The 11,765-nt window shown below is 36.1% G+C and overlaps 1 protein-coding gene across 2 annotated transcripts; it reads left to right on the forward strand.

Moving 5' to 3' along the window:
* The first annotated feature begins 4,257 nt into the window (after window positions 1-4,257).
* On the forward strand, window positions 4,258-7,282 carry LOC131430016 (ficolin-1-like). Of its 2 annotated transcripts, none has more exons than XM_058594622.1 (5): window positions 4,258-4,437; window positions 6,038-6,181; window positions 6,242-6,378; window positions 6,437-6,669; window positions 6,744-7,282. In XM_058594622.1, exons 1-5 carry the CDS (start codon window positions 4,295-4,297, stop codon window positions 7,134-7,136), a joined length of 1,050 nt encoding a protein of 349 aa, XP_058450605.1. In that variant the 5' UTR covers window positions 4,258-4,294; the 3' UTR covers window positions 7,137-7,282. The 2 variants fall into 2 exon arrangements, with proteins under 2 accessions (XP_058450605.1, XP_058450606.1); XM_058594623.1 differs by having other exon boundaries at window positions 4,295-4,508.
* Window positions 7,283-11,765: the final 4,483 nt, after the last annotated feature.

Genomic DNA, 11,765 nt, shown 5'->3' on the forward strand with positions numbered 1-11,765 from the left:
ACATATAAATTAAAATTGTATGCAAGCTCGAACATAAGATCCCATCAACGATTTCTGGGTTGCTCAAAGCGCCTCCATTGGCGAATTGCTACTTGTTGATCACTTTGTCAAACAACCATTAAATTTCTTACACTCATTGAAAAACAAATATTCAACCAGACAACTTTCGAGAAATATATTGCAAAATGATTATGGTATGGTATCTCATCATGAAAATTGTTTTGTAATATCCTTTGAAGAAATTTGATATTTACGATCATATCTAAACCAAACCAGTATCATCAGGTTATTTTTCCATTAAATAAACTGTTTACAATTTCCGGGAAGTGAGAATGATTTTAGTCATAATTCACATTGTTTTCAGCAAGGTTTTCGGTAAACGTTTATAACAAAACCCGGGGTGGAATATATTGCTTTCCCAAAATTTCAGATAAGAATAAAGTATAAGGGGGTTCCATGAGCACCATGGGGCTTATGAACACCGGAGTAATTAAATTGGTATACCATTCGTTTTCGCGTTTGTCTTGGGCGTAGGAAACGTTGCATGGTTGATCTACTTATTTTTATCACTACATTTATAAGCACTACCACAGAGAACAGCCATCCAAGTTAGTACAAACTTTGTTGAAAAGGCTGTTTTAAGCGGAAATTCATTTAAAATCGCTGTTGCGTTCGATTTTGCACGCATAAATTATCATTGTATGCAAGTTCAAAGGCAGAAGCCTATAAGCGATAATTGGACGCTTTAGGCCTCTATAGGCGAGTTGCTACATGGTGACCACAACCGTTAAATATCGTCCACTGAAAAAATTGTATAAGCTTGGATGTCTGTCCTCTGTGGCAAATCCACAATTGACACAATTCAGAAGAACGTAATTCATCAAATTTAAGAATGTTTTAAATACATGTCAAAAATACCAATCCTGCTGGAAAGGCTGTGTAAATTTGTATGTTTCAGCTCTTGAAAATATGTCAGAATGTATTAAAAATGTGATTTACTGTAAAAATTAGTCATTTTTGACGTTCGTAGGAAATCAGAAGACGAAAATTTACAGGATTTTTTCTAGGTGTGTAGGTTTTCAGTTGAGTATCTGCAACTCAAGAGCTGTTCTAAAAAAAAATCCGAAAACTTTGTCGACGATTCCTTTGGAATGAACAAACTTAACATTGTAAATCTGAACTTTTGAAAGCTATAAAATCAGTCATTTTTTATGTTAATAGTCTCACTTTACTATGGGACGTTTTTTCGAAATTCGACCTGCGAAAGAAAAGGTAGAACTGAATATCTCGAATTGTACTTGTCAGGCACGTATCAGTCCGGATGTTCTATTGAACGTGTTAAAAGGTAAACCATGGTAAAAAATCGATCATTTCTTCTTATGCTTTACACGGAACTGGAGGTCGTGGAGAGGACCTTCCACCAAAAGCAGCAAGTACAGACCTTCTGTGTTTCATAAAGCCTCAAACGGTTAGTTAGCCGCAACTCTGTTGTCTCATTTACCGTCGCAATGGAATGCAAGTAATAAACAAACAGTTAAAGTATTGCAATCTTTACAAAATGCCTCGTCCATCTAAGAAAAGGGAAGCAGTGCTCATTCGCGAAAATCAAAAGAAAAATATATGGAATACATTGATAGAGTGTGTTTCGGGTAGTGAGCATGTGCGGGGCTAGTCAGTTCAAGCAGTGGAAGAATTGCCAGAAGTGCCGGTTCAAAACAATACCACGGAACTGTACTGGATCCAATAATGTGGTATCAATAGGTACCTCTTTATAAAAACTACACTATAGAAGCACAAGCATCTTTATTACATACGTGTAAAGCGGAAACATGCTAAATGTTGTTTGTAAATTCCAGTAATCATACTGATTACATTTTTACTAATGTGAGAGATGATATTTATTTTGACAAAATTATACTTGATAAACTTATAATTTATTCAAAAATTATGTCTTAAAAACAATATTGCAAAAAATATTTCTATTAAAAATTAATAAATAATTACGAAAAAATAAAGACAGCATAAAAGTGTTACTATACTTAATCCATCAATGTTACAGCTTTCTTTTTATTTTGTACTGTAAGAAATATGGCAAGAATCAAGCGAAGGCAAACAGTAAACTATCTTCTTTGGCACAATCATTATATTCTTTTGGTCGCATGATTGCAATTTGTTAACTTCAGAATAAGCATTAATATGAGATAATTCACTCTGTTCTGATAGGTAATTTGAATAGTTTCAATGTTTACATTTTGCTCTTACAACTGTATTCCTATCAGCACACAAATATCTTTACTTTATCCCTCTCTACTCACAAATATTATTACGATATGAAAAAGTGTTGTTTCACCAATACTTTTACATTTATTTTCCCTGTCTTCTATCTACGATCACCTTAAGAGCTAAAAATAGTTACACAGAATACTATAATTGTCAATTGGTTTTTCCAATACCTAAACAATAGCACAGCAACAGTGAAATGAAGAAAACAGTGATTAAACTTGAAATGTATTTGAATTATCTTTGAGCAAAGACATCATATTAACAAGATATCCAACTCTCACATTCCCCGAACGAATCATTGGCAACATCCTTTTTTGCGAACATGCCCTCAGTCGAGTCCGCATCGAATCTCGTACATAGAAGTAGGCGAGAGAAATGTCAAATTCGTGCGCCCCAAAATAGCAGCACTGTGCACCCATACAATTGACATGACATGTTGAATGTGATGCCGTGCGATGGCGTTGCTGAACTGAAGATTGATTTCTCTTTAGGCTGACAGGGTCTGCTGTAGTTTATACCATGCTCAAAGAGCAACCTAAACTGACATGGTACTTGAAATGATCCATACCTTAGATGACCATGTCCGAACATGTAGCAAGGGAAGAATTGTTATTTTAACATATATTTGAGGAATCACAATTTATTTATTAATTGATGTCATATATCAATCGGCTCAGTTAATCGAGACCGTAAAATGCCTGTGTGTAACACAAGGATCATTAAGTCCCGAGACTAACAATGGAAACAACATTTTTTTTGCAATTTTTTTTTTATTCATCAACATAATCACCTTTTAGGGTGATACAATGGTTCCAACGTTTTTCCAATTTTTCAATACCATGTTTATTAAAAAATTTATCTTTCGCTTCAAAATAAGCTTCAGTTTCAACGATGACCTCCTCATTTGAGCCAAATCTTTTTCCCTGGATCATTTTTTTTAAGATCAGCAAAGAGCCAGTAGTCACTGGGGGCTAAATCTGGCGAGTATGGGGGGTGGGGAAGCAGATCAAAACCCAATTCCCAGCAGATTAAACCCATTGTTTTCATCGACTTGTGGCAGGGTATTTTGTTCCATTGAAAGCAATCGCGGCACCCACTTGGAAAAAACCTTTTTCATGCTCAATTTTTCATGAAGGATAGTAAATACATTTCCATATGATATCTGTGTCATCTCAGCAAACTCACGGAGCTTCACTTCACGATCTTTCATTATAATTTTTGTCACTTCACTCACATTTTCCGGTGTAACAGCTTCCACAGGTCTACCCGAGCGTTCCGCGTCATTTCTGTCGGTACGACCACGTTTAAGCTCGGCGAACCACCGACAAATCGTTGCTTTTGATGGACAAGAGTCCGGATAACATTTTTCAATCCATTGTTTCGCTTGCACGGTGTTTTTACCCATTAAATAACAATGTTTTATCAAAACACGAAACTCGGTTTTTTCCATTTTTTAAACAAACTACAAAACGACTTTACTCCAACCTCGATAACTCAGCTGTTTCTGGTCGGATCGACTTAAAATTTTGACCCGTTTCAAGCAAAGTTTAGTACTCTAGAAAGACGTGGTTACTGGTTTACTACGAGCGCCATCTCTGCTTTAGTCTCGGGACTTATTGATCCATGTGTTATGTATATATTTTCGATAATGGCTTCACCGGTTTTCACTAAACTAGATATACATTTCGCAGTAGAAAAATAGCCATTTTCGACGATTAAATTTCAACATTTCAAAACCATCTCAAGATTTATCACAGACTCACCATTTGACTCCAGATTGCTATACAACAGGCTGTAATGTTCAAACGATTCCAAGAACCTCATGCAGATCAGATAAAAATCTGTTCAGTGTCATAACAAGAGTACCATAAATTACCACTATGTACAATTTCAAATTAATTTATTGCTGCTTCGCATCAAACTCAAACATATAAAAGTATTCGGGGCTGCGTTTTCGCCTCAGTTGTAGGAATCAGTGCCAGTAATTTCCAGAGTCAGTGTTTTACAAGAAATGGCAAGGTGTGCATATCTATTTTCCTTGCTAGTATCTTGCATACTTCTTGCGGATTCTAATGTGTTTGGACAGCCCTGCCAAAATCCGGACAAGACGAATCTGAATAGTATTCGGAACGAGATTAACCAGGTGGAACAGGAGTAAGTGTAGAAAAGTTGTTTGATATTTCAAAGAAAACTGAAACTTTTCTATTCTTTACGAAAGAATGAAGGTAGATATGATCATAAATAGATTTGAAAATATAAGGTAATCAATAAATGAATTATTACAGAGATCGAAAGCTCAACAGCATATATTTATTATATTCCCGAACGCGAGACCCCTCTTTGGGTTTCGTCGTCCATGATTATTATCGTCGTCTATTGTAATATCTCAAGCTCAAGGACTATTCACACATATCCGGTCCGGTTCAGTGCCGGCACGATACCGTGAACGGATACTGATATTATTTCATTCATTTTCTAAGCGCGCATTCACACCTATCCGGCACAGTACCGTTTCAGTGCAGCTCGCCGTCAGCGTAGCGTCCGTCCGGCAAACTCAAATTCGTCGTCACCGATATTTTTTATTTATACTGAAGTCGGTATGTTATTGCATTGGCTATGCCGGAACGGAAACAGAACAAAAACGGAACGGAAGGGTTCCGATAAAAAAAGAACACTGACGGCGCACTGAAGGCACTTTCGCTGAATCGTCACGGAACTGAAATGTTTGAATAGTCCTTTCCTCGACTATGCAGGATTGTAAATTGTTTTAAATTCTGAAGGGAAATTGCATATGTGCACTTCCTTTCCCAACAAACTTAGCAGAGATTTTAAAGAGCAAGAGATTATTTTCACAAAGAACAGACATCCGAGCTCATACGAATTTTAAAAAACTGTAAAGCATAATTACCATTGTATACAAGCTCGAACGCAAGAGCCCATAAACGATTGCTGGGCTGATCAAAGTGCCTCTGTAGGCGAGTTACTACTTGGTGATCACTTTGCAAGCTACCGTTTAATTTATTCCACAGTTTAAGATCTCTACTTGGATGTTAGTTGTTTTGTGTGTTATTATCTAATGGTGTTACACTGATGATATATTTTGCATTAAGGGCTGAGGTCACTAGGTCGCGTAAAACCACGTGGCTCGCTCTGCGTATTACGTTTCCCTCAATGCTCTCTCGCAAATGTGCAAAATAACTCTCGATGTGGCCGAGTGGCCAAGAAAGCTACCGCTTGTTTGGCAGCCTTGCTGAGCCGATTTTATTTCTCTCTCATGTTTCGTTACGTTACCAGGACACAAGAGCATAAAAAATGGTGCCGCCATAGAAATGGACTTACCTTTACAAAAATAACATTCACTTAATTTTTATCGCGACAACATATGCACTAATCGCATCTAAACTAAATTATGTAGACATTGTCAGGATAGATTTTTGATCCATGCTTTTGAGGGCGAGATATTCAATGAACAAGATATTCAAAGAACACGTTGAAAGGCGGCGTTTTCAGCTAAGCAATTCTTCCTTCAGAAAAAAGACTTTCCCGACCGCTAAAGTCAATGAATCATTCTGAAATTTTCACAGAATAATCCAAACTTATTTAGAGATTGTCAGTTGGGTTTTTTTTATATTCGTCACCGTTTCTTACAAAATCAGATTTGAAGCGTAAAAATAGCCCTCTAAATCACCCTAAAACACACTGGCCTCAGCCCTTAAGAGTAATAATAAGACTAATTGTTGTTAAACTTATATAGAATTGCAACGTTAAACGATGTGATACAGAAGGCGTCTTGGTCGATAATTTACTCTCGGTTAGCTTTAGGTAGAATGAAGATTATCTTAGGTATAATGGGTATCGAAGATGGTGGATCTAACGGAACGACTGTCAGCATTCCAAGGTATGGTACAATAAATTTGATTAATCGATGAAGATTTCCGATAAGTTGTTATCATTGCAGTTGCATTAATATGAACATGGCTGATCTTCTGGCGCAATACTTCAACAATCCTATGGTTGTCGATATAAAATTCTCTAATGGAAGTTCGGTTATTAGTGGATGCAACGCAACTGTCAATCACGAAAAATTACCAACAAGTACGGTTTCCATATAATTTGTAGCATTCTTCTATTCATTTCATCTTTACATTTGTAGACCGCGTGATCAAATCTTGTCAAGAAGCTCAAAAATCTGGAACTTACATTCTTAACCATAATGAAAATAATATCACCGTGTATTGTGATGCTGACTATGAATCGGGTGGATGGGTTGTCATTCAGCGCAGATTTCTGGGAACGTTAGACTTTTATCGGACTTGGGCCGAATACAAACGAGGCTTTGGCAATTTAGAAGAAGAATTTTGGCTGGGCAATGACAACATTTATCAGGTCATAGATTTTATTCCGATCGTATCAGGATACGTTACACTATTTCTTTCTAATTATATGTATTTTTGCTATAGTTGACCAAGGATAAACCTCGTGAGATTCATTTCGTGATGACCGATTGGGATGACAGGACGGCCGTAGCAAAATATTCATCGTTCCAGATTGGAAGTGAAGAACAAAAATATGTACTCAAGAGTGTTGGACTGTATAGTGGTACCGCTGGAGATTCGTTTTCGAAACATTTGAGTTACAAGTTCTCTACTCATGATCAAGATAATGATGAACACAGCCAAAGTTGTGCTGTTCTCTATCACGGAGCATGGTGGTATAGTTCATGTCATGCTGCTAATTTAAATGGGAAATATGTGAGAGGAGAAGTCATCGAATATGCTACATCGATGTGCTGGAAAGCATTTATGGGGTACAACTATGGATTGAAGACATCCAAAATTCTGGTTAGAATTTAGAAGATGTGATACAGAAGTAACAGATTAGCTTGAATCACTTGCAATCAATTTGAAAATGCGCCATAAACGTTTTGCAATGGAGTCTTGGTTCTTTCTTTAATGTTAACAATAATAAAATTCATCTCGCACTAGTATTCATGTCAAAATCTTGTTTAAAACCTTCAAACCGACTTTCCAAAAGATCCTTTTCTCATTATATTTTACACTTTAGTTCTTTTATTTATTTGTTTCGTCAAGCCATGCACATATAAATAAAATATAGCATTTAAAACATACAAGTAAAAATCCATTAAAAATCGCCGATGCGCACGAATTTGCAAGCATGAATTACCATTGTATGGAAGGTCGAACGCAAGAGCTCATAAGGAATTGCTGGGTTGCTCGAAGCGCTTCTACAGAAGAAATTCTACTTAGTGATTGCTTTTTTAAACAACCGTTAAATTTCTTACACAAATTGAAATCTCTACTTGGATGTCTATTCTCTGTGATACCCGTGTACATTGTGTAAAATTCCATTGATGTGCATGACCTTCATCTGTCTGAAGTAAAGTGAGAAGGAACTTTTTCCCTGGGGGAACGAGATGGTGTTCATGAATTACGCACGCATTAGTAGAGGCCAATTCCTTCTTACTTGTTTATTTGAAGCGAAGGATTCCAATTCAAATCGCTGTTCACATACGACAATTGACTGGCTACATATCAGTACTGTCGAAAACCTATACCCTATTCAATAGGTCTTGTAAGAAATCGGACAGCCGGTAAAGAAAATTTTTCGGTATGCTTGAGTGTAGCAAGGACATCGAAAACTTTTGTATACCTACCTGTATTAAGCAACCCTAGTGCTTCTGAGACAATAAATGACAACCAGAGCCATAGTAAACATGGCACCCGAGGCGTATTCAAAAATAGTCGTCACGTGAATTTAAAGAACACCAAGAAGACGAACACACATTACTCTATTTTTCTGTAAGGTTATCTCAAGTAACATTTTCAATTTTAGTAAATACTTGTAGCTCTCTTGAGTGTTACATCATAATTCTCGCATTGAAACTGAAACTGAACCATTATAAGATCATATTGCAGCCAAGCTAACAGTTTTTCATAGAATTTATGTATAGAAAAAAAGAACCAGCATACCCCTGCTTTAAACCTATCAACATAAAAATTACTCGGATGAACTCCATAGTTTCACGACTTTGTTTTTTTTCAGAAGTAAAAAGTGCGCTTTAATTTTTATCGTGAATGCATACATACATAAGAATTATAACTAATGCAAATTATTTTTTTGGTGATTTATCGTCATTTTGATATAAATTAGCTACGTTGCGTCAAAACTAGTGCAAGCGTTCTGAAAGTGAAACTTAAAAGTCAATCGTATACGTATTTCCTCCTTTTTCGTATTTTGAAATTTATTTGATGTCAATAAATGCAACGGTAGTACATCAAAATGGCGGACATGAAATTTTCCTTAACCTTAACAAGATATCCAGCTCTCACATTTCTCGAACAAATCATTGGCAACATCCTTTTTCGTGAGCATGGCGCCCTTAAGCGAATCCGCATAGAATCTCGTACATAGCAGTAGGGGAGAGAAATGTCAAATTCGTGCACCACAAAGTAGCAGCAATGCGCATTCATACATTTGACATGATATGTTGAATGTGATGCCGTGCGATGACATTGTTGAATTGAAGAATGATTTCGCACCAAGCTGACAGGGTCTGGTACAACAGACAGCGAAGGGGCTAAAACAACTGTCCAACTCCTGGGCAGAGAAGCCACGTTTGCATACTAGAAATTCTCTAACACTTACGTTAAATTTTATAAGTATGACGAGAAAAACCAAACAAGAAGCCTGACGCAATTTTAAAAGTTTAAAAGTAAATTGGACGACTGTATATAAAAGTTTCAAAATCCTGTAAAAAGTCTGCAAAATTGCAGAGTCTGCTTACAAAAGAAATCGGCAAATTTACATGCAAATCTGCAATTTGGCACCTGTGATTATGCAAACCACAATAAAATTTCCAGTTGCAGAAGTTGCCCTAACGCTAGGACAGGACCAGACAACTGGCTTCTTTTCCAGAAAAATATTTCTCTTCTTATTCCGGTTTCTTCCTGTTATAAATAATACATTACTCGCGATCACTGTTACCAGTTGAGATAATTGTTTATTTTGAAAAGCTTATAACATGATTTTTATCATTTGAAAACACTTAGACAAATGTTATATCAGTCAAAAATATAGCTCTGAATTCATTTTGATTAGATGCTTGTTTTAAAGAAAACGTTTAGTTGAAACAAATTTATCAAATTTTTCTAGAACACATTTTTCGGCAATTAATTTTTGCAGCTTATTAACTAAAGTATCCAAAGTAGTCAATTTGAGAAAAATACTAACAAAAAGAAGTATCCAAACATTTGGTGCTATTCTCAAGTACAACTAACATAATAAATGTTCTCGTCCATATCACACTTTGCATCATCCAGTGATTGTTAAATGTGCTGGTATACTTTCCACATTGACAGGACTTTCAAACAAATTGAACTGAATCGGCCAGTATTAGCCGAAACTTGTTTTCGTTCGGCACGTCAGGAAAGACTTAGCACTTCGGTGCTTATTACAAGTGTGTTGCAAATAGCAATAACTTTACGTCTGCTTAGCGGTTCAAATTGAACTGTTTAAGTTCGCAGTAAGCAGTTCAATTTGAACTGCTCTTCACTGACGAGTCTAAGACGAAACGTAAAGATAGGGAATTTTAAAAAGTTTATCCGAAAGACAATATATGCAATATCAAACTACATTGTTACCGACGATACTGACAACACCTTTTCTGCCACCCTGCAGTAATCTCAATTTCAACAACTTGTACTGGCTTATGTCAATTTCAACCAATCACTAGCTGGTCCGAAACTGGCTCTCGAAGTGAATTTTGTCAGGTCCTAGCTCCACACGCTTAAAAATAGTTACTCAAAAATGAGTAAGATCCCACTCATCTATAGAAAAAGTGGAACAACTCTAATTTTGAGTAACTCCTTAGTTACTCAAATTTGAGTTCTTCCACTGGAAACGATTTTTGGGTAAAATCTACTCATTTACTGAGTAATGCTTAATTTGCCCATGTGCCAAAAATAGAGTAATTAGTTAAACTCTGAATGAAATGTTAATTCCACATATACCAAATTTGCGTAAAATTGCTCCTTTTTTGAATTGTATTGTATTAAAATATTTAGTAATTGACACGCAACACATAAAATAATCATACTGTGTTTATTTATTATTCCGTTTACAATTAATTTCTAACTTCGAGATATCATATCAAGCGGCGATCGCTTGGAGTAGTCTGTCAATCGTAGCTTAACACACATGTCAGTACTGCTCAGACAACAAATCAGACACTTGTTCCACATAAATGCCACACTTGAGCACATTTGTTTCCATTCTGAAGCACAGTACGGATCCCTTCTGGACACAATAACTGCGTCGATGGCACTACCAAGAGGACAGTCCAAAAATTGTGGTTTTTGCAGACACAACACCGTTTGTGTTAAGCGACTCACTTTTGAAATACGCGATCTTACTAACAAAAAATAGAACCTGTTGCTACAAATGGTTACTACAACTTTTAGACTGATCTTGCGAATAGTAACATAAAAACGGGTTTTTGCGTTAAACTCAAATTTAGAGTAAGAGTTACTCATTATTATTGATGGTAACTACTCAATTTTTGACGTTTCCATGTATCATTTGAAAATGAGTAACTAATACTCAAACTCTGAGTAACTTTTTCTAAGCGTGGCAGGCTCTAACGTGTCGATTTTCATCAGTGTGTAAGAAACAGTGCACTCAAATAAAAATTCACGTTCGATTCACTTGAAAAATCACGTAGAATGGTTTCAAATGTCAAATTGAATATTTTACGTGGCGAAAATGAATGTTATACGAACATCCCCTGAAATGAATAGAATCATCACATAAGGTTTACGTGAATTGACGAAACGTCAAACAATCTACGTGAATTTCCAGTGTGAAAAACTCGATTTTGAAAATGGCGAGCAGTGGCCTTCGAAGTGTAAGTAGTGTAAATATTTACGAGAAAAGTTATTTAATTACAATTTTTTACTCCATCGAACGGATCATTCCAGTATGAAAGTTTCCATGTGTTCAACTGGACCGAGTGCCTGCGTGAGTCCGGAAGTTTACCCGCTCCTGCCGAATGCTTCAAACAGGCCGTCGGTATAAAGCTAGAGACACTGGAACCATGTAATGCGACTTCAACCTGCATCGGTAGTGTTGTGGGATTTCTTGCATCTCGACTTCGGCTTCGGTTGGATGGCAGTGACAACATAAACGATTTCTGGAGGCTTGTCGATTTGAGATTATCACGACGTTATTAGTTGCTTTTTAGGCCATTGGAATTATATGACAATTTTCTGAAATAAATGTTTTATATTTCATGGCATTTTTCATTTCATAGATTTATATTAAAATCTGAAATCTCCCTTTTGACTTCAACCAAAATATAAAATAGTAATTTTCTGGTATCTAAATTTTATATGAACTGATATATAAATGTGATATGAACAGTACTAAAATGTAAAGTACTACCTATGAAACACGTAACTATTACT

The sequence above is a fragment of the Malaya genurostris genome, chromosome 2 (assembly GCF_030247185.1).
Source record: "Malaya genurostris strain Urasoe2022 chromosome 2, Malgen_1.1, whole genome shotgun sequence".
In the NCBI taxonomy this organism is placed as follows: domain Eukaryota; kingdom Metazoa; phylum Arthropoda; class Insecta; order Diptera; family Culicidae; genus Malaya; species Malaya genurostris.

Bases quoted from the DNA above. Each gene is read 5' to 3' on its own strand.
- LOC131430016 (XM_058594622.1), top strand. From the start codon at position 4,295: ATGGCAAGGTGTGCATATCTATTTTCCTTGCTAGTATCTTGCATACTT. The intron at 4,438-6,037 runs GTAAGTGTAGAA...AAACTTATATAG, and splicing joins ATTAACCAGGTGGAACAGGA to AATTGCAACGTTAAACGATG. The intron at 6,182-6,241 runs GTATGGTACAAT...TTATCATTGCAG, and splicing joins ACGACTGTCAGCATTCCAAG to TTGCATTAATATGAACATGG.